General features: G+C 45.0%; 1 protein-coding gene across 3 annotated transcripts in view; it reads left to right on the top strand.

The window, feature by feature from the left end:
• FBLN1 (fibulin 1) overlaps nt 1-21,348 on the top strand; it is a 58,879-nt gene that overhangs the window by 14,587 nt on the left and 22,944 nt on the right. For all 3 annotated transcript variants that reach the window (XM_081957970.1, XM_081957971.1, XM_081957972.1), the window contains 9 exons: nt 2,978-3,077; nt 5,304-5,436; nt 9,019-9,187; nt 10,107-10,151; nt 10,793-10,894; nt 13,866-14,003; nt 16,990-17,127; nt 17,271-17,414; nt 20,984-21,112. In XM_081957970.1, the coding sequence (XP_081814096.1) occupies nt 2,978-3,077; nt 5,304-5,436; nt 9,019-9,187; nt 10,107-10,151; nt 10,793-10,894; nt 13,866-14,003; nt 16,990-17,127; nt 17,271-17,414; nt 20,984-21,112 (1,098 nt within the window). The remainder of the gene's footprint in view (nt 1-2,977; nt 3,078-5,303; nt 5,437-9,018; nt 9,188-10,106; nt 10,152-10,792; nt 10,895-13,865; nt 14,004-16,989; nt 17,128-17,270; nt 17,415-20,983; nt 21,113-21,348) is intronic.

Here is a 21,348-nt window from a genome sequence, read left to right on the forward strand (position 1 = left end):
GATCTCACCCAGCGGCTTCATATATGTGTTGAACAGGAGTGGCGAGAGGACCGACCCCTGTGGCACCCCACAAGTAAGGGGGCTTAGGGTCGACCTCTGCTCCCCTGCCAACACACGTTGCGTCCGGCCGGAAAGGTAGGAGCCGAACCACCGCAAAACGGTGCCCCGGACCCCCAGCCCCTCCAGTCGGCGCAACAGGATACCATGGTCGATGGTATCAAAAGCCGCCGAGAGGTCTAATAGGACCAGGATAGAGGAACAACCCCTATCTCTGGCCCTCCAGAGATCATCTACCAACGCGACCAGGGCCGTCTCCGTGCAGATGTACTTTAACATAACAGTAACTGAGTTGGAAGGGACCTTGGAGATCATCTAGTCCAACCGTCTGCTCACGCAGCAGACCTGTACTAGGGATTCGAACCGCCGGACTGCTGACCTTTCTGATCTTAGCCACTGAGCCACATGTGATGGGTGATGGATGTTTTGGGAAGGGGCTCAAACACTGCAGGCTCCAGGCAGGGTGAGATGGAAGAAAGGGGGATGCCCTGTAGCGTCCTGAGGTTGGGTTATAAGGGTGAATGGCCGCAGGGATGTTCCAGCCGTTGTAATTTTGAAACCGTGTCGTTTGTTATTTTGGGGTGTCGTAACTTTGAACGTTCATTGAAGTGACCTGTCGTATATCCAAGACAACCTGTATCGTCTCTATATTTAATTTGCCCATTCTTTTTTCCCCCTTGATTCTGTCATTTCCATTTATATATTTTCTTTTTATTAAGCTTTTGCATTGGTCTTTTAAAAATCATAAATATATTTCATTTGTTATGGTTTCATAGGAATTTCCATTGTGTTATTAAGGCAGTGTGTGTCTGCATATGTGTAACATAATGTGAGAAAAGTAAGGTGGGATATCTGTCCTTTTTTACCTTTATTTTTACTTGCAGTGAGTTATCTTTGCATCCTTTTATTTAATTCAGTGTTCCTTACCTTCTGCAACTTTAATATATGTAGATTTCAGCTCTCAAAATCCCCCCCCCCCTTAGCACATTCTCTAATTGGATTCAAAACATACCATTGTGTAGTATTGCTTTCTTGGCCATTATAATTATTGGTTAAAATATCCCCCCACTTTTTTTTTGAAACTGAAATTAATTCCAGAGGGTCTTAGCAGTTAGCTATCTGTTTCCAAACTTAGCAAACAGGACATCTGGAAATAAATACTGTGGGGGTAAGACAACCCTAACAAACCTTAGTGTGTGTGTGTGTGTGTGTGTGTGTGTGTGTGTGTGTTTTCTAGCCTAACTCTGGAACTCCTGGGCCGCTGAAATGAAAAGGAATGAATTATATCTATAGTGTCAAATCACAGTACTTTTAACAGTGATAGTGTGCATTAGTGTGATAGTGTTACGATACAGCCTGTTGTGCCTTAAGATGGCGTCTACTGTACAGCACAGTTGCCATGGTAATGGCTTCACAGTACTCCACAAGGGGGCTCCAACCTAATACAGAATTAGGATAAATAAATACCTGGACAACGCCAGGTTATCAGCTAGTTATTAAATAAATCACCATGTGTGGGATGTGTATAGTTTGCTAATCGTAAATTAAGTAAATCTTAAATGTTTGACCCTTTAAATGATGGGAGAATGATGAAAGTTCAATATGTTACTCAAGATTGTCCTTAGGATATAATTATATCTGCCTGTGATAAGGGAATCTCTCATTTAGATTGCTTTTCTTGTCCGGAGCTGAACAGATTGCAAGTTGATTTCCAGCAGAATTCTGACCTGGCTGAGAAGAAATTAGAAAAGAACATTTCAAATGTGTTTGCTTGTCTGGATCCATTTTTTGTTACAGATATAACAGATTTATGATTATGAAACTCTATATTTTACAGATAGCTTTCAATACATGACCACAATTTGACCTAGAATTTCTGTTGCTAAGTGAGTTGGTTGGGGAAGTGACTTATGCCTGATTTTATGAACTTTTTTTGCTATGGTTGTTAATCAAATAACTCTAGTTGTGAAGTGTATCATGTGGTCCTTAAGTCAATTAGGCGCCCCCTAATTGACTTTGGTTGTTGGAAGCCAGTTGGGAAGGTCACAAATGGTGATCACATGTCCTTTTGACACTGCAGTTATCATAAATGCTGATTGCCAAGCCCTTGAATTTTGATCATGTGACCACGGAGATCCTTCTACAGTTGAAAGTGCAAGGATTGGTTGTCAATCACTTTTTTTTCAGTGCTGTTGTAGCTTTGAACAGTTGCTAAGTGAATTGTCATAAGTCAAGGACTACCTATAACCAGAGTGAGAAAACTTACATTTTGCATGTTTTCAGGGTCGTGATTTAAGACATGATCAGCTGATGCAATAATGGGAATGAGTCAGCAAGCTTTTTGGCTGCTATCCCTTTAAGAGCCTGTATAATAAGAAGAGGTCCTGTTAGACGCCCTCTCTCTTGCTATGTGTTCTTCCCTGCTGTAATTGCTGTTTGTTTGACCTCTTCCTATAATACATGTATGTATAGTATATATTCTTTTGTAGGATAAAACCACTATTTATTAAAAAAACCCTGTTTGCTATTATTGCTCCTGGGTTGCCTCACATAGTAAAGCTGTGCGCACTCTGACAAATGTGTGTATTGTAAATGTATTTACATCCCGATGTAAAGTCTATGTCTGAATGCACATGTCATATGCATGCACATCCACCCCCCAAAATAGATGGACAAGCATGTCTGCAGGTGTGATCAACACTGAGAGGCTTCAGTGGTGCAATCAAATGAAAGAATTATCGAGATAAAATAAAAAATTGGGATATGATCTGAGCGTGTAGGTCAAATCCAGGACAGGAGATATTAAGTAAGATGGTTGGGGAGGTTCTTTTCATTCCATGAAGGTGAATCACCTTAAAACTGTACTTTGTCAATGTCGTTTCCTGAGCCTGCAAACTACACATTTTTTTTCACTCCTTAGAAGCATCAATGGAGACCTGCTGTTCCCGTGGATATGAATGGGCAAGTCAAAAGAAAGACTGTAGGTTTCTCTCTTCAGATCGGGATTCCAAGGAATGCAGGTAGAGGAACAAAGTGTTTAATGTAGTTGCATCATCCAGTTATATATTTATTTTTCCTCGCCTACATTGTTTTGATAAATAACTCAAGGCCGCGAACATACCTGATATTCCTTCTAATGTTTTACCTAGGCCTCCGAAGAGCATGAAACAATTCCTTGTCCTGACAAAAAACCCTTTAATTAATTGACTGTGAATTCTGCTCATTCCCATCCAGCAAAGTCTTTCAAGGGAGGATTTACAGTCACAGACCTTATATGGCTTGGAGAGCTGCCAGGCTGATATCTGCAAAACTTGGCAAGGAGTCTTGGAGAATCACAAACCAATTAAGCGAACTAATTTTCCCCCTGCAAACTCCACTCCCCTTTCACTCCTTTTTTATTTCCTCTGGGAGGGGCCATTCATCGTCCACCTATGACCTTATTCCCAAGTTGACCCCTGTTCTTTAGCAGTTCCCTTCGTCTGGCAACTCTGTGCATGCGCACACTGGGAACAGGCTCCAGCTGTTTGTCTGTCTCACTGATGTCTGACTCTGAAGGCAGCTGATAACTGTCAGACGGCTCTGGCCCCCTCTCTGTCTCCGACACAGAGCCCTCATCAGAGCCTTCCCCAGACTCCAGGACTGGCCCATGCTCCTCCCCAACCTCCTCACTGTCCGAATCTGCTGCCAGCTCCTCTGACTGCGTGTGGGCCACAACACCTATTTTCCCTACAACAACAACCTTGTGAGGTGGGTTGGGCTGAGAGAGAGGAACCGACCCAAAGCTTCAGGCAGCACTTCCGGCAGCACTCAAACTCAGAGTCTTCAACTTTCTAGCCTGGTGCCTTAACTACTATACCAAACTGCCCCTTCATCCAGGGCACGAACCTTGCCTCTTTCAAGCTGACTTCCTGAGATTTTCATTGGCACATCTCTGTGATTTTTGAACATCTGGGTGCTTTTCTTAGCAGCGATATCGAAATTGCTTGCCGTTATTTTCATTTTTACTTTCCAGACAAGTCTTAGGATAAGCAGGTAATCTCCCACCCAAGTATGAATCAGGTCCATTCCTACTTCTCTTCCAAGCTGAGACAAATTGGCCATTTCCTGCCCCCTGCTAAGATGCCCCTGGTATCCATTTCCCAAGTTGAACCCATTTTTCCAATTTGCCTAATCCAATTTTGGTTCCTGCTGGAGAGTTAAACCCTTCTGAGAAAAATGTTGTTTTGATTTTCGAAGTTGCAACTTTTGCTATGTTTTGGCAAGTGTGTTGTGCGATCATATCACCCATTACAGAGCTTCCATTACAGATGTTGAGGCTCTAGAAAGACTGCTGAGAAGAGCAACCAGGATGATTAGGGGACTGGAGGCTAAAACATACGATGAACGGTTGCAGGAACTGGACATGGCTAGTTTACTGAAGAGGAGGACCAGGGGAGACATGATAATAATAATAATAATAATAATAATAAATATTTATTTCTTAGCCGCACCCTCTCCCGAAAGACTCGGGGCGGCGTACAATAAAACATAGGAAATAAATATATAGACAAACATACATATAACAAGAACATATACAAGACATATACAAGGAGGAGGTAAGCTGATAAATAAAAACAATTAAAAACACAATGTTTAAAAATCCCTAAATAATTGAATACAATTAAAATACCCCAAATAAAAAACCCGTCAGGAGTGATATAGTTAGATCAAAGTTGAGCCAGAGTTGACATGATAGCAGTCTTCAAAGTTGACATGATAGCAGTCTTCCAATATTTGAGGTGCTGCCACAGAGAGGAAGGGGATCAAGCTATTTTCCAAAGCACCTGAAGGTTAGACAAGGAACAATGGATGGAAACTGAACGAGAAGAGCTTCAACCTGGAAATAAGGAGAAATGTTCTGATAGTGAGAACAATCACCCAATGGAACAGCTTGGCTTCAGAAGTTGTGGGAGCTTCATCACTGGAAACTTTCAAGAAGAAACTGGACTGCCATTTGTCAGAAATGGTGTAGAGTCTCCTGCTTGGGCGGGGGGTTGGATTAGATGACCTACAACAGGGGTGTCCAAACTTGGCAACTTTAAGACTTGTGGACTTCAACTCCCAGAATTCCCCAGCCAGCTGGCTGGGGAATTCTGGGAGTTGAAGTCCACAAGTCTTAAAGTTCCCAAGTTTGGACACCCATGACCTACAAGGTCCCTTCCAACTCTGTTTTTAATCTGTAATCCTCTGTCTGATTCTCTTTGTAGGATAGCCCAGGAACAGTGCTGCCTCAGTCAGCTGGAGGTCTTGCATTGCACTACCGGAATGGCCATTGCTAGTAAGCAAGAAAATTGTGACTTGCCAAGGGAGAATTCCACCTGTGAAGACAAGATCATTAAGGTGAAATTGTAGAGGGGGTGTTGAAATGACTGCATAGCAATTTGGAATTTTTCTTTGTTATCAGAGCCGGATGCTGTTGGTCTACTTCGGTACATTTCACATTGTAGTTCTAGAATTTGCAGGTTCCTGAGCAGTTCTTTAAGGGTTCCTAAAAGGGAGATGGACAAAAGGATGTGGAAAATATTGGGTGTTTTCATTGTTTCCTCACGGTGCATCCTATAAAACCAGAGAATCCCTTAAAAAGATAATTTACAGCAGGGGTCGCCAACCTTTCGGACCTCAGGGACCACTAAATTCATATGTTTAAATCCTGTGGACCACCAATATGAATTAGTGATGGAAAGGGGTCCTTCAGGCACTTAACTTGGCTGCTTGTTAGCGGAGAGAAGTACCGGGGTCAACCCTAGGTTTGCTGTTCATTGCAGCTAGGAATCTCAAATACGGCCAAGAATGAATGTTTGTCTTGTAGCCAGCCCGGGCGCTAGATTGGCCCTTGTATGTATTTATTTATTTATTTATTTATTTATTTATTTATTTATTTATTTATTTATTTATTTATTTATTTATTTATTTATTTATTTATTTATTATTCGTATTTATAGACCGCCCCCTCTCCCGAAAGGGACTCGGGGCGGTGTACAGTCACTAAAATGCGTTATAAAATACATACATAAAACAGTTAAATAATTAAATACGTAGGTGGAGGAGGTTGCAAGACTGTACGTAGAATAATAAATATAGTACATTAAAAACTCTAATAACCCAGGAGTTAAAATATTACCCAAAATTGCCCATTAAAATATATCCACCGGGAGGTAAAAACTAAGAATGTGCCAGGCCAGCTAATCGAAACAGGTGGGTCTTTAATTTTTGACGGAAGGAACGGAAGTCAGTGGTAGTTCTAATGTCGGGGGGGAGGTCATTCCAGAGGGTTGGGCCCATCACAGAGAAGGTCCTACCCCTAGGCGTTGCCCGCTGGCACTGCCTAGTGGACGGCACCAGTAGTAGTCCCTCCCTGTGAGAGCGGATTGGTCGTAGGGATGTGTGCGGGAGGATACGATCCCGCAGGTAACTTGTAAATTCTGTCTTTAGAGGAGCCTGGCCGAAGTTTCGCGCACCGCTCATTGAAGCGCCTGGACTCCCAGGGAGGGAGGGAGGGAAGGGCTGGAGCTACTAAACAGGCAGCCAAGCCAAGTGCCTGAAGGACCCCATCCCATCAGTGAGTGGGAATAATTGCTTCGGCGGGCCGTATCCGTCCAAGGGTCGTAGTTTGAGGATCCCTGATTTAGTGCAATATAAAAAAATGCAAAAATGCAAATAATTTTTCTGCGGACCACCAAAATTTTCTCGCAGATCACCAGTGGTCCAGAGACCGCCAGTTGGTGACCGCTGGTTTACAGCACTCTTAGTGATTGTTCTGCCTTTGTTACGTGTGCTTAAATCTGCATGGTGGCTTTCAGACAGGAGGAATCTCTGTGGGGCCCTTTCTTTGATGACTGTTACATGAAAGCATGGATACGTCACAATGGGCCATGGTGCTAGATGTGGAAAGTACCAACTCCTCTACGAAGCATTTCATGCTAGCAATGAAAAAAATACTGCGACAGAATATTATCATAATAAGAGCATATCAAATTAATAGTTGGATATAAAAATGTAAAATGTGAAATGAGAGGAAGTTGGCAGGAAAGGGTGAGGATTAGAGGTGGTTGTTCCCGGATCGACCTGGATCAGGCAAACTGGTTGTAGCGGCAGCGGGAGGCTCTGCCCACCTGCCCAGACGCTTTTGCGTATGCGCAGAAGTATCGCGTGTGAGCATGTGTGCTTGCCCGAGCAAATCGGTAGTAAAAAAATTGGAAACCCACCACTGGTGAGGATTCTTTTTTTCTTTGCCTTTTTTTTTTGCACATGGATAGGATTCCAGTAAAGTAGTAACTGTAAATGAATTGTTAAAAAAAATTCTTGCCAAATTGGATATAATTTCTCCAGGATATTGCTGTGAAATGCATAATTTGTTCAGGCCTGTCAAACATCTGAATTTTCATCTTAAGGGATGGAGAACCCTGTAGCTCCATAATGAGGAAGGGTTCTCAGGCTGTATTTTGATCTGGAGTTGTCAAATGAGATATATAATTAGATCAATGGCATCTTTCCAAAATAATGCAAATAATTTGGGCAGACTTGATTCAGATTAGGGAGCAGGAGAACTAAAAGGAACAGCTGACTGTTTGGAAAACCCACTTGTCAAGAGTTGATCTATTAATGAGTCTTGAAGGCTTTTATTTTAATTGCTCCTAATTGCTCCATGTTTGACCCTTGCTATTTTAATTCCCCCACCTTCCTGTCGTTACTTGTTATATTGTCATAACCGAAACAATCTTTTAATATTTCAGTTATAGATTGCAGTTATGCTGCTGAGAATTCCAAATGTGTTCAGAGAGTAAATGTCCCAAATTCTTTTTTTTATTTTTTTAAAACCGCAAATAATACAAACAGTACATCAGTGGAGGGTTCCGGATCCCATTGCAACCGGTACGGTGCAACGGGGCCGGGCGCCCACCGCATGAATGTGTGCAGTGCGCGTATGCGTACTTACCACCTGCGACGCTCCAGCTGTTCGATGGAGCATTACGCCGGCACCCTGCGCTCTGTGCGCCTACACAGAAGCCCCCAAAACTTCAAATACCGGTAAAGAGCGCGGGCGGGCAGTATCTCCAGAGCACCCTACCTGAACGGTATCTAGTGCTCCCGAAAGGCACTGGTACGCCCGTACCGGGGCGTACCGGTCGTAACCCAACACTGCAGTACATGTACATCTGAATACAAAAAAAAGAAAGAAAAAGGAAAAGAAAACCCACATATTACAGTGTACCTCCTCCCCCTGGAGACCCTTTCCGCCCTCCTTATATTTCTTTATCTATAACTACTAAAAGTATACAATATATTCCAATCGTGCCTTATCCCCTCCAAAGCAACCTATATTCTTGAGTAGGTTTACTCCCTTTGCCTTCCACCAACACTGATTGTATAAAATCCCCCCCCCCATTTCATTCTTGTTTACTTTAATCATCCCTTTTTAAAAATTTAATTTCTGTTGTTGATTTATCATTTGTTGCCATACTCCAGATATCATTATACCACTCATTTCTTTGAATATCCCAATTTCATCCTCAATATTTAGCCATCACTAATCTAGCTGCCATTGTCGCAAATTCAAAACAGGCTACATATTCTGAATTTCATAAAAGCATTTCAGTCTCCAAACGCTTCCAGGATGTTCATAGCGGTCATACACTTGAGATTTCTTGGGGGTTTGCAACGGAGCAGTTGTTGCCCAAACCTTTTAAAACATCCAATTATTTTCAGAAATGTTCTGAAAGGCTTAACACAGGGTTTCCAACTTCGGCAGCTATAAGGCATTCTGTCTGAGGAATTCTGAGAGTTGAAGTCCATGCATCTTAAAGTTGCCAAGGTTGGGGGAAACCTTGCACGAATCCCACAAGGTAGCCCTGAAAATTGTGTTTGGTCTCTGCGTTTGAAGGATAGCTACCATAACGTAATGCATCCATTTCCGCTACACAGAAATGTTGTCACTGCTGCTTTTTGGGGAAAGAGGCCCAGAAACAAGGCAATAGCTGTGAACAGAGCCTCTTAATGGGTTATCAGTGTGGATTGGTGTTCAGAGCTTGCTGTGTCGAAGGGCATGAAAACTCAGATGCTGGGATTGTTGACGGTCCTAACAAAGAATTGGGTAAGTTGTTCAAATTAATTTAAAAAAAAAAACTTTCTGAGATGAAGGAGCAGCATGTTTTGAACTGCAGGAGAGCTGTTGCACGCTGTTTGTAAAATGGATTAAAATGTGCAGGGAGATTTAATCTGTGGAATCTGAGACTAACCTGTAACATCTATTTTTTTGCTTCAGAAGTTTAAAAGGTTGAATGCTGCTCTCTCTCCCCAGAAGAGCAAAGTTGGAGTATCACCATCTGCTATCTCAATTTTGAGTTCATTCTTCCCTCTAGACCAGTATTTATCAACCATATCTTTAAAAACTTGTAGACTTCAATTCCCGGAATTATCCAGCTAGCATGCCTGGCTGGGGAATTCTGGGAGTTGAGGTCTACACATCTTAATGTCACCAAAGTTGAATAACACTGATTTTAAACATCTAGATCAGGGGTGTCAAACTCGATTTCATGGAGGGCCGCATCAGGGTTATGTTTGACCTTGCGGGTGGGCGTGGCCAGCTCATGTCAAGGACACCTGTGGTAGCCCAAGCACTCTGCCCGAAAAAACAGGCTCTTGAGCTCCATTTTCACCTGCAATGGCCTCCTGCAACCCTCTGCCAGTGGAAACGGAGCTCGGGAGGATCCGTGTGCAGCCCTCCCAAGCTCCGTTTTCGCTGCCAGAGGCACTGTGGGCTGGTCCTTCGCTGTTTCCAGGGTGGCTCTGTGGGCCAGATCTAAGCACCCCCCAGGCCGGATCTGGCCCCCAGGCCTTGAGTTTGACACCACTGATATAGATGTTACTGGAAAAGCTTCAAAGGAAACCTTCCCGATTTCCTATATTGTTGTTTTGACTGTGAATGAACCAGCCAATATCTCTAGCAAGAGTTCAGTATGACTAACAGCGCATCTCTCTTTCACTCCTCAATGCTGACTTGTTTTCTCCAGTGGAAATTAACCTTGAGGACCATTACCTGAATGACCGTTGCAGAGGTAAGCTTGTTCATATTTGTGACAAGGGGCCATCGGAGAGAACAGACCTTTGGTGTTAAATAAACTTGAGAGTTTGTAGAGTGAAGTGTGAATTTTATTTCAGTGTTGTCATTCAATGTTACCTTCTAAAATATACCAGTTCTCCATTTGGCAAGTCTTAACTGACCTTGTCTGAAGCAGGTTTGAAGCTGGTTAATTCTTGGATAAGAGAGCATCACAAAATCCCAGGGCTGTGGGCTAAATTGAATTTCACAATTGTATTGTGAAATAGCTTTACAATTTAAAGGAGCCATTAGATAGATGAAACCTGGTTGGATGTAGCAGTCCTGACGGTGCTTCATAGGTTTTGAAGGACTTCATAAGTTAAAATTAGAACCTTGAAACATATTGAGGAACATCTTGGCAGCCCCTGGAAGATCCATGGAATTAGTCCCACCTGGTTACTAGAGAAGTTTGCTGTTATTGGGTGGGTTACTGCTGCTTCTGAGTGGTCTTCACTACTTGGTGGATTGCATGTGTTTTTAATGTCCTACCCGCAAGTCCTTTGCAGTAGTGTATCAATATGGCTGGGAAATTGCTAATGGAAAATATGCCAATCTTTGGAGAAAGGGATATATTCTGCCATAATTCTTGGGTTTTAGGTGGAGGTCCTTGTACCCAACAATGTAGGGACACAGGAACTAGTGTCCTCTGTTCTTGCTTCATGGGCTACCAGCTTCAGCCAGATGGCTTCACCTGTGAAGGTAATGAAACATTTGATTTCCTTGTATATATTTTTTAATATTTTTAACTAATTAGCCCTCCTTATGTATTGGCTCTTTTTCATGCGGCTGTTGACAAAAATAGGATTGCCAACATGATCGCCAACGTCCAATGATGGATGTGGCACAAGAAGAAGAAGACACTGTCACATCTCTTCCCATCTCTTTCCTTTTGATCTAAAAATCCTAAACATTGCGGTTTTGGCTATTACCTCTTGATTATTTTTCATAATGTTTCCTGTCTCGTGTCTTTTTCTGGTTCAATTACTGCAACTAATTGTAGTTGCATAAAGATTTCTAAAGACAATTCTACTTATAACTTTCTTAAAGTCTTCAACGTCAGCTGTCCCTACATCAGTCTTGGGGCTTGAAGTGATACATGAACTAGCACTTGATTATCTCTGAACCATGGTTTGTGGTTTGAGGTTTATAAATGCAGCCATTATGCCTAATTCAGTAAATCATGGTGAAATCACTAATTAATATGTGAAGCCAGCCCCAAGTCCACCTTTTTAATTTGACTATCTTAAGATCTCTTTCCTGGTCCTTCAGCACCAGTTCAGACCTAATCAACACATATGTTCAAGGAGGGGAGCATGAAGCAAACTCCTTGTCCCGACAAAAACCCCTTTTATTAATTTGCTGTGAATTCTGCTCATTCATGTCCATCTTTCAAGGGAGGATTTACAGTCACAGACCTTATCTGGCTTGGAGAGCTGCCAGGCCGATATCTGCAAAACTTGGCAAGGATTCTCGGAGAGTCACGAACCAATTAAGCAAACTAATTGTCTCCTGCAAACTCCCCTCCCCTCTCGCTCCTCTTTTATTTCCTCTGGGAGGGGCCATTCATCGTCCACCTGTGGCCTTACTCCCAAATTGACCCATTCTTTAGCTGTTCCCTTCGTCTGGCAACTCTGCGCATGTGCACCCTGGAAACAGGCTCCAGCTGTTCGTCTGCCTCACTGAGGTCTGACTCTGAAGACAGCTGATAACTGGCATATGGCTGTGTCCCCCTCTCTGCCTCCAACACAGAGCCCTCATCAGAGCTTTCCCCAGACTCCAGACTGGCCCATATTCCTCCTCAACCTCCTCACTGTTTGAATCTGCTGCCAGCTGTGCTGGCTGCTGGTGGGCCACAACAGGTGCAGTGCTTAGAATGCAGTATTGCAGGCTAACTCTGCTCACAGTCTGAAGTTCGATCCTGACAGGACTCAAGGTTGACTCAGCCTTCCATCCTTCCAAGGCCGGTAAAATGAGGACCTAGATTGTTGGGGGCAATAGGCTGACTCTGTAAACCGTTGAGGTTTACCGTGCTCTAAAGCACTGTGGAGCTGTATATAAGTCTTAGTGTTAATGTCAATCAATCAATCAAACTTTTATTTATAAACCGCACCCTTTCCTAAGCAGGACTCGGGGCGGTGTACAGTCATTATTAAAAACCATATACATATCAAAATAGAATACATATACATAAAAACCCCCTAAGTCTTCGCTTCCTCCACCTCTCGGGGTTAACAAACCCGTCATTAAGGTGGGCCCTTGAAAGGGCAAAGGGCCATATCTGCGAGAGGGGCGACTCCCGCAGCTGGAGCAAGTCTGACCTCGAGTATAGTCGTACGGAGCTCAGAGGTCGGCAGCCATTCCCTGGAAGCTCCTCCTCCTCTATATGTATGGTGGGCATCGCCAAGTGTTTAAAGCCTTCCCCCCTTTCAACATGAATTTTGATCATTTAAATCATGGTTGCCATCTTGCGTTTTTGACACACCCATATACACACACACTGCAGTTGCTTTTGCACGTTCTCATCGTACCTGTTGTCCATGCATAATAGTTTATATTGGATGATGTTAAACTGCAGTTTTTGCTTTCTTGTCTTCTCTCGAGTTTGGGAAAATAATTTTGCACTACTTCAACCTTACAACGTGTTTGCCGTTCTAAAGGACGGTGTTTTAAGCAAATGTTTCCATTTAACTAACTTATAGTTAAGAAAAGGGAAGAATTTCATTCTTATCTGGTTTCATTGTTTAATTCCAGATTGCCTCTGATGGCTTGAAAAGCTCCACTTCTAAGGCAAAGCCTTCAAACAGACCATTGTTTACATCCTGCTTTTTTGAGTCATGTTTGCTCTCTGCTTTTAACCAGTTACTAATCCATGGGGGATGGTGGCTCAGTGGCTAAGATGCTGAGCTTGTCGATCAGAAAGGTCAACAGTTTGGCGGTTTGAATCCCTAGCACTGCGTAACAGAGTGAGCTTCCATTACTTGTCCCAGCTTCTGCCAACCTAGTAGTTCGAAAGCATGTAAAAATGCAAGTAGAAAAATAGGGCCCACCTTTGGTGGGAAGGGAACAGCGTTCCGTGCGTCTTCAGCGTTTAGTCATGCCGGCCACATGACCACAGAGACGTCTTAGGACAGCGCTGGCTCTTCGGCTTTGAGATGGAGATCAGCATTGCCCCCTAGAGTCGGGAACCACTAGCACATATGTGTGACGGGAACCTTTACCTTTACTTTAATCCATGGAAGACTTTTCCTCTTGTTCATCCCAATTGCTAAGTTTGCTTAGACCTTCATTTATCAATGGCTGTTTCAAAGGCCGAGTAAAAAAGGCTTGCTCTTTGACTCCGTATTCTTCTTGATACTCTCAGTCAACTTTAAAAGCCGGGGAGGCAAGAATTATCTTTGCAGATGTCTGGCTCGATTCTTAGCAAAAAGATGACTGTGGGATTTTCCACTGTTTTACTCAAAAGGGACATTATGCTAACTAGGCTGTATTTTCCTGGCTCTCATCCTTCGATCTCTTTTTGAGAGATGGATGTTCCTTTTCCATAGTGCTGCAACTGATCTGAGGGATAATGTTTTACAAGAGAAGCGATTTCACGTTTGTGTTTCTTTAGAGATTTTGGATGGATGTGCCTATAGTAAACAATTGACTTGATGGTTCTATTTCTTTGTAGATATTAATGAGTGCATCACTTCCGCCAATGCCTGCAGCATCGGTCAGATCTGTGTCAATACTGTGGGCTCTTTCCGTTGCCAGCGGGAGACCAATTGTGGGACAGGTTATCAGCTGACAGATCACAATCTCTGCAAAGGTACCTTTTAGAACGTAGAACATAGAACCGCAATGGCAAACCTATGGCACTCGTGCTACAGGTAGCACGCGGAGTCCAGTGACGTGCAGTCAGGGGAGGCAGGGGAGGCAGAGCCTCACCGCTCTCATCAGGAAAAGAAAAGAAAAATCTCCCCTTTTCTCTTTCATCTCTTTCTTGCGCGTGCAAGCAAAATACCCCAGGATCACGGTGGCGGGGACAGCAACTCCTTCTGCTGCGCTGCGGAGAAGAGCCACCGGAAGGAGGGGAATGGAACCACGTGGGCAGGAGGCAGCCCTTCATGTTGGCTCAGGAAGGAGGGGAATGGGACCATGTGCGCAGGGAAAGGGGACCGCGGCTCGCGCTGATCTGAGGCTGGCGCTGAGGAGTCTCCTGCACACGTGGTCCCATTCCCCTCCTTCCTGTGGCTCTTCTCCGCAGCGCAGCGGAAGGAGTTGCTTGATGACGTCACCAGCCTCACCAGCCCTAAACCTCACCGCACGTCACTGGTGGAGTCATATCTGGGGGTACACGAGGCGTTGCCCTATGTCAGCCCCAGCATGCATGCGCACACTGGCCAGCTGATTGTCAGCTTTCTGGAAGGCGAGGGGAGGCCGTTTTTGCCTTCCGCAGGCTTCAGGAAAGCCTCCGGAGCCTGTGGATGGCGAAAAATGGGCCCAATGGGCCTACCGGAATGTCCGGTAGCCCGTTGGGCCCATTTTTCACCATTCACAAGCTCTGGAGGCTTTCCTGAAGCCTGCGGAAGGCGATAAATGGCCCAACTGGCCTACTGGCAGTCGGGAGGCTTCAGTGAGGCCTATGCGCATGCACTGGGGGGGGGAGCACGGAGGAGGTTGTATGGTCATGCGCCAGGGGAAGGGCATTGCATTATGGGTCTGGGCAACCATGTCCATGCTATCGTGTGTGTGCATGCTCTTTTGACACCCTAGTAGAAAAACGTTCGCCATCACTGACATAGAATCATACGGCTGGAAAGGACCTCAGAGGTCTTCTAGTCCAACCCCCTGCTCAAGGCTGGAGACCTTATACTGTCCTGGTCAAATGGTTTGTCCAGTCTATTTTTGAAAACCTCTATTGATGGAGCACCACCAATTCACAACTGCCCGGGAATGGCAGAGATTTAATCAAAATACGAAATGTTACAGATGCAAACCATCTTTACTCTCTTGAACTTCACAGCATTAGCTGTGTACAATGCTTGCCCAAGGTCTCAGGTTTGCAGCGATTGAAGTAGATACTTGTCTTCGAGCATTCCCAGATGGATTATCTGCAGGGGAGTTTGAAAAAGTCCTGACTGCCATCTTCTATTGTTTGGTGGGGGGTGGGGGGGAGGAGGAGAAGAGGGTATCCTCCTGCAAATGTTTTGGGGTTCCTGAGAGACAGAAGGATCTGTGTTTACAAACTGACTCCTTTAATGCTGCAAAGAGCCATCAATCTGTAGCAAATATTGGGCAGCGCTAGTATAAGGGAGAGGCAGAGCTTCCTTGGGGTGGGCAGCTTTTGCAGGAAATGTACACCTCGTCCCTCTCCCGCCACTTCAGCAAATTGCTTTAAAGTCCCAAATGGGTTCCTTTCAATAATGCTTGAACCTCCCCAGTTGTTAAAGGCTTGTCAGTTTTTCTCATAAGGCCCCTCTTGGCCTTCCCTCTGGAGCAGGGGTCGGCAACCTACGGCTCTGGAGTTGCATGTGGCTCTTTCATCCCTCTGCTGCGGCCCCCTGTCGCTCAAAATATGTGTCACAACCACCAATGTGTAAAACCCACCGGCACCGATTTATTGAGCTTTTCGACACCCAGTAGGTTTTGTGGCTCCTGGCCTTTTCTTTTCTGTGGGAAACGGATCCAAATGGCTCTTTGAATGTTTAAGGTTGCCGGCCCCTGCTCTGGAGGAAAGAATCGCTCTGTGGTCTTCCTCCATATTCCTAAAACCAAGAGACCCCTGTTCTAGGAAAGGGGGTGGAAATGTTTCGGTTACTGACTCCGAGCACCAGACTTGGCTTTTTGAGAACTTGAATGGTCAGAGTGTGAAATCTGCGTGTGCCCTGCCCTCTCAAGAGTTACGGGTCGCTACCACTTGCAGACACCAGCAGGACAAATGGATGTTTGTGGTTCAGCAACATTGGGAAGACCCAACGGTATCCCACCTCTGATCTGAAGCAAAGATAAGAGTTGTTGAGAAGCTGCTGGCTATAAAATCTTCTGGTCTTCAGAAGACTGCTGGGTGAGGCACAGAGTAGGCACAGCTGCTTCAAGAGACTTTCAGCAGGATGATTAAAGACGTATAACAATAACAACCCCCACTGCAATAGCAGCACCCCACATATTATTTTTTCTAGAAATAATGCCTTTACTCCTTAATAACTACTGGTATTTACAGAAATCCCAGGCCAGGTTTCCAAATACACATTGAATTGGTCTAGATCCGTGATGGCGAAACTATGGCAAGCATGCCACAGGTGGCACATGGAGCTGTATCTGAGGGCACGTGAGGCGTTGCCCTCTGTCATCTCCAGTGCACATGCGCACTCTAGCCAACTGATTTTCAGCCTTCTGGAGGGCGGGGAGGAGGCCATTTTCGCTCTCCCCAGGCATCAGGAAAGCCTCCGGAGCCTGTGGTAGCGAAAAACGGGCGCAACGGGCCTACCGGAAATTCCGAAACGAACTTCTGGTAGGCCCGTTGGGCTGTTCTTTTGCCCTTCCTCAGGCTCCGGAGGTTTTCCTGAAGCCTGGGAAGGGTGAAAAATGGCCCAACTGGCCTACCGGAAGTCTGGAGGCTTCAGTGAGGCCTGTGCGCATGCACGGGGGCGGGGGGGCGCGCCCTTTTGGCAGCCGAGTAGAAAAACATTCGCCATCGCTGGTCTAGAGATAGGTTTAATCTGTCAACTCAACAGCTTGCTTTTATCTCGGTCATGACAGGATGGCTGCAGGAGACCTGACGCTAACTCATTCTTTCTTTTGTGATGTGCCAGATATTGACGAATGTGAGACTGGTATTCATAACTGCCTCCCCGATTTTATCTGTCAGAATACGCCAGGATCATTCCGTTGCCGGCCCAAACAACAGTGTAAGATCGGCTTTATACAAGATGCTCTCGGCAATTGTATCGGTAAGGCCTGCAGCTGACCTCCTCTGCTGCTTACGTTACTAGGGCAAGCAATGTTTTCAGCAATGGTTTGTAGAATGTTTTTTTTTTCTTCCTTCCTTCGGTCTCACCTCTTCCTTTTTAAATGCATGGCTGTGTTTTTGCAGATATTAATGAATGTTTGACTCTTGCTGCTCCTTGTCCTGCTGGGCAGGCCTGCATCAACACAGATGGCTCGTTTGCTTGCCAGAGGAATGTCCCAAACTGTGGAAGAGGCTACCACCTGAATGAAGAGAAGACCAGATGTGTTGGTCAGTACCGAGATAGCCATGTTTCATTTCCCCCCACCCACATTTATTCAGATGTTTTGCTTCTATTTCTTTTCCATTGACATTCTACCTTCACAAAACTGTGCTGAGAGGAAGGTTTAGGGCAGGGGTTAGCAACCTGTGGCTCTGGAGCCACATGTGGCTCTTTCATCCCTCTGCTGTGGCTCCCTGTTGCCGGTCGGCACCACAATTTTGAGAGGAGCTTCCGGTTTTGGGGGGGGGGGGAAGCACAGCACGCCAGAAAGAGACTCTATGGCAAGGGGTAGGGCTTTCAGTTAGGATAGATAGAGGAAAAAGGAGTGCTAGGAAGAGACTCTATGGTGGGGGAACCGGACTTCTGTTTGGCTGCAGAATTGAATGGCTTCTGGTTAGGACCTTGGTGGCTCTTTGAATCTTTAAGGTTGCTGACCCTGGCTTTAGGGGGTATGAAGGTGACATTCAGTAAACCAACCAACTATAGGTGGCAAGATGTCGTTGAGAGTGGTGTTTGTGTAACGTGGGTGGAAGTATGAATGGAAGAATTTGTGTGTGACAGAAAGCGTTTTATAAGTCGCGGAAGTTTTTGTGTGTTTTTGAAATGAGGAATGCGTTGATTGTGAACTTCCTTGCTCCTTTTAACTTGGGGTTTTTAAAAAAAAATTCTACCCTGGAGTGAGTATGCTTTGCTCTTCTCAAGCTTTTTGCTGCCTGGGAGCAAACTTGCAATGGGGCCATTTCCCCCACAAATGTCTATTGCTGGTGGGAGTTATGTTCAGCCCTCTCTGGAGGAGGAGGAGGAGGAGGAGGAGGAGGAGGAGGAGGAGGAGGAGGAGGAGGAGGAGGAGGAGAAGAATCGCTGGCTGGATGAAGTTCTGGCTGATGGTCAGGTGGACATTGTAGCGGTGGTGGATATCATCACTGGACGAGATCCAGGTGGTGGCAGCAGTGGGAGAGCCATTTTGCTTGCTGGGCCTCTGTTGCCAAGCGAGACATATTATTTTCCACGGCCTCCAAATTGGGCTTTCCAGAACCTGGAGAATCGGTTTCTCACCCCTGAGTTGGGGAGGTGGTTGGCTATATTGGGAGAGAGTAGTAGCAGAGGAAAGTGGGTGCTTAAGGACTACCGTGCATTCTCCAACTGTGGAAGACAGTTTGCCGTCTTCACAACAAAGGTCAAAAAAGGTCTACCATGGTGACCATTTTTGGGTCATCCGTCTTGCGTACAAACCAGGGGTGACATTCATTTTTTTCCCTACAGGGTTCTGTGGATATGGCTTGTTGGTGGGAGGTTCCCTGTGACTGAGTGGCCATGGCCAACTCAATGTCACTCACGGCCATGCCCACTCAGTCACATGAATCCCCCCCCCCAACAAGCCATGCCCACAGAACCCGGTAGGGAAAAATGCATGTATGGGCAAGAGAAGGGTTCATAGTGAATGCTGTGGCAGAGAGAAGCCGAACGTTTCTCCCTCCATTCACAGCAGTGCTGCTGCTTCCTTTATGGTCCTTCCTGGCCCCCTCCCTCCTGGGGGTCGAAGAACCTTAAAGGGACAGGCTGCAGCAGCTCCACTGTGAATGGAGGGAGAAAAGTTTGGATTCTCTCTGCCACAGAATTCAATGTTAAAATGCAGCAGAGAGAATCTGAACATTTCTCCCTCCATTCACAGCAAAGCTGCTGCAGCCTGTCCCGTTAAGTCAATTTTCCTTCTGTTTCTCTGGTGAGCTCCAAAACATTCCATCTCAAGATAGAAATGATCTAAAACCTCCAAGGTTTTTTTTTTTAAAGAATCCAGGAAGTGGTTGTAATATTTGAATTGCGGACTCACAAGGTTAGTTTCCCCAAGGAGGCAAAAAGCCTAATTGTAGAAGGGTTCCTGCTTTTTATAGCCTCTCACCAAACCCCAAACCCTCGGCTCAAGAAAAGGCCTGCTGGCTTTAACTTAAGAAACTCAGCTCACAGACAAGTGAATATTTTCCATGTCAGCAGAAATTTTCCTGAACTTGCAGTATAGCGTGTGATTTTTTTAACCCACCTGTTTGTTTTTCTACTCACATTGTTCCACGTTCCGTGGCCAAAATACAAGTGAATAAGTGAATCTGGCTTCCCAATTGACTTTGCTTGGCAGAAGGTTGCAAGGAGGCGGAGGGGGGGGGCGTTATATGAACCCTGGGTATTGCAATCGTCATAAATATGAGTCAATGGCCAAGCATCTGAATTTTGATCATGTGACCAAATGAATCGAATACAACGTTAAAATGTTGTGATATTTATCTAGTTACTTACCAAGCACATCTAAGTTATATTAAAGTAACCAGAATATCTTTACCATCCTCAAGACGTGTTACAACTTTTGAACACCCCTAATGTTTGGAAATTGAAAGTTGAAAAAGTAGGCAAAGGTTCCCCTCGCACATATGTGCTAGTTGTTCCCGACTCTAAGGGGCGGTGCACGTCTCTGTTTCAAAGCCGAAGAGCCAGCGCTGTCCGAAGACGTCTCCGTGGTCATGTGGCCGGCATGACTAAATGCCAAAGGGGCACGGAACGCTGTTACCTTCCCACCAAAAGTGGTTTCTATTTTTCTACTTGCATTTTTTACATGCTTTTGAACTGCTAGGTTGGCAGAAGCTGGGACAAGTAACGGGAACTCACTTCTTTACGCGGCGCTAAGGATTCAAACTGCCGGACTGCCAACTTTTCTCAACGACAAGCTCAGCGTCTTAGCCAATGAGCCACCTTTTGCTGAAAAATTAGACACTCTCTAATTGGGGATGTCACAATGGTTGTGAGAGTTAAAAACGATAAGTCGCTTTTTTCATGGCTGTTGTAACTTCGAATAGTCACTAAATAAACTGCTGCAAGCCGAGGACTATCTATACTTTCTTTCTAACCTTCCACTGAGCTGGAAAGAATGAAAACTCTGAAGGCCATGCAGAATTAGAGACTCTAGAAAGAGTGCAGAGAAGAGCAACAAAGATGATTAGGGGACTGGAGACTAAAACATATGAAGAACGGTTGCAGGAACTGGGTATGTTTAGCTTAAGAGAAAGAAGGACTAGGGGAGACATGATAGCATTGTTCCAATATCTCAGGGGTCACCACAAAGAAGAGGGAGTCAAACTATTCTCCAAGGCACCAGAGGGTAGAACAAGAAGCAATGGGTGGAAACTAATCAAGGAGAGAAGCAACTTAGAACTGAGGAGAAATTTCCTGACAGTGAGAACAATTAATCAGTGGAACAGAAGTTGCCTCCAGAAGTTGTGAATGCCCCAACACTGGAAGTCTTTAAGAAGATGTTGGATAGCCATCTGTCTGAAACGGTATAGGGTTTCCTGCCTAGGCAGGGGGTTGGACTAGAAGACCTCCAAGGTCCCTTCCAACTCTGCTATTGTATTGTATTGTATAATTAGCTCCAGATCGTTACACATTGACTTTGTTTCCCTCCCTCCCAGTTGGTTTTGCTTTTCTTCATATCATTGCCATCATCATCATCATCATCATCCAAATTTGTATACATTGCTTGATGACCTTCCTCTCCCATGACTTCTCAAACCATTTTTCCCCCTTCCCCAAGATGTAGACGAGTGCTCAGGGTCCCCCCAACCTTGCGGGGAGGATCACACCTGCATCAACTCACCTGGGAGCTATCGTTGCCAGTGCCAGCTGGGCTACTATTTTGATGGGATCAGCAGAACTTGTACAGGTAAGAGCCAGGTGTCACCTGTGAGTTTCATCGAGCATGGGAAAAAACCCACTGGGCAGAAATCCCATCAATGGGTATTTGGTTGTCAACTTTGCTATATCCAGTGGTTGTGTTTCAAGATGTTGGACCAACCTGTAGGGTTATTTTTGTCTTGGGATATGGTAGGAATCAGGTTATATGCATCTGTCTGGAGATAACATCTTATTGTGAGTGTCTTGTTTGTCCCTATGAAAATT

Source organism: Natrix helvetica (assembly GCF_964273705.1).
Source record: "Natrix helvetica genome assembly, chromosome: 6".
Taxonomy (NCBI): domain Eukaryota; kingdom Metazoa; phylum Chordata; class Lepidosauria; order Squamata; family Natricidae; genus Natrix; species Natrix helvetica.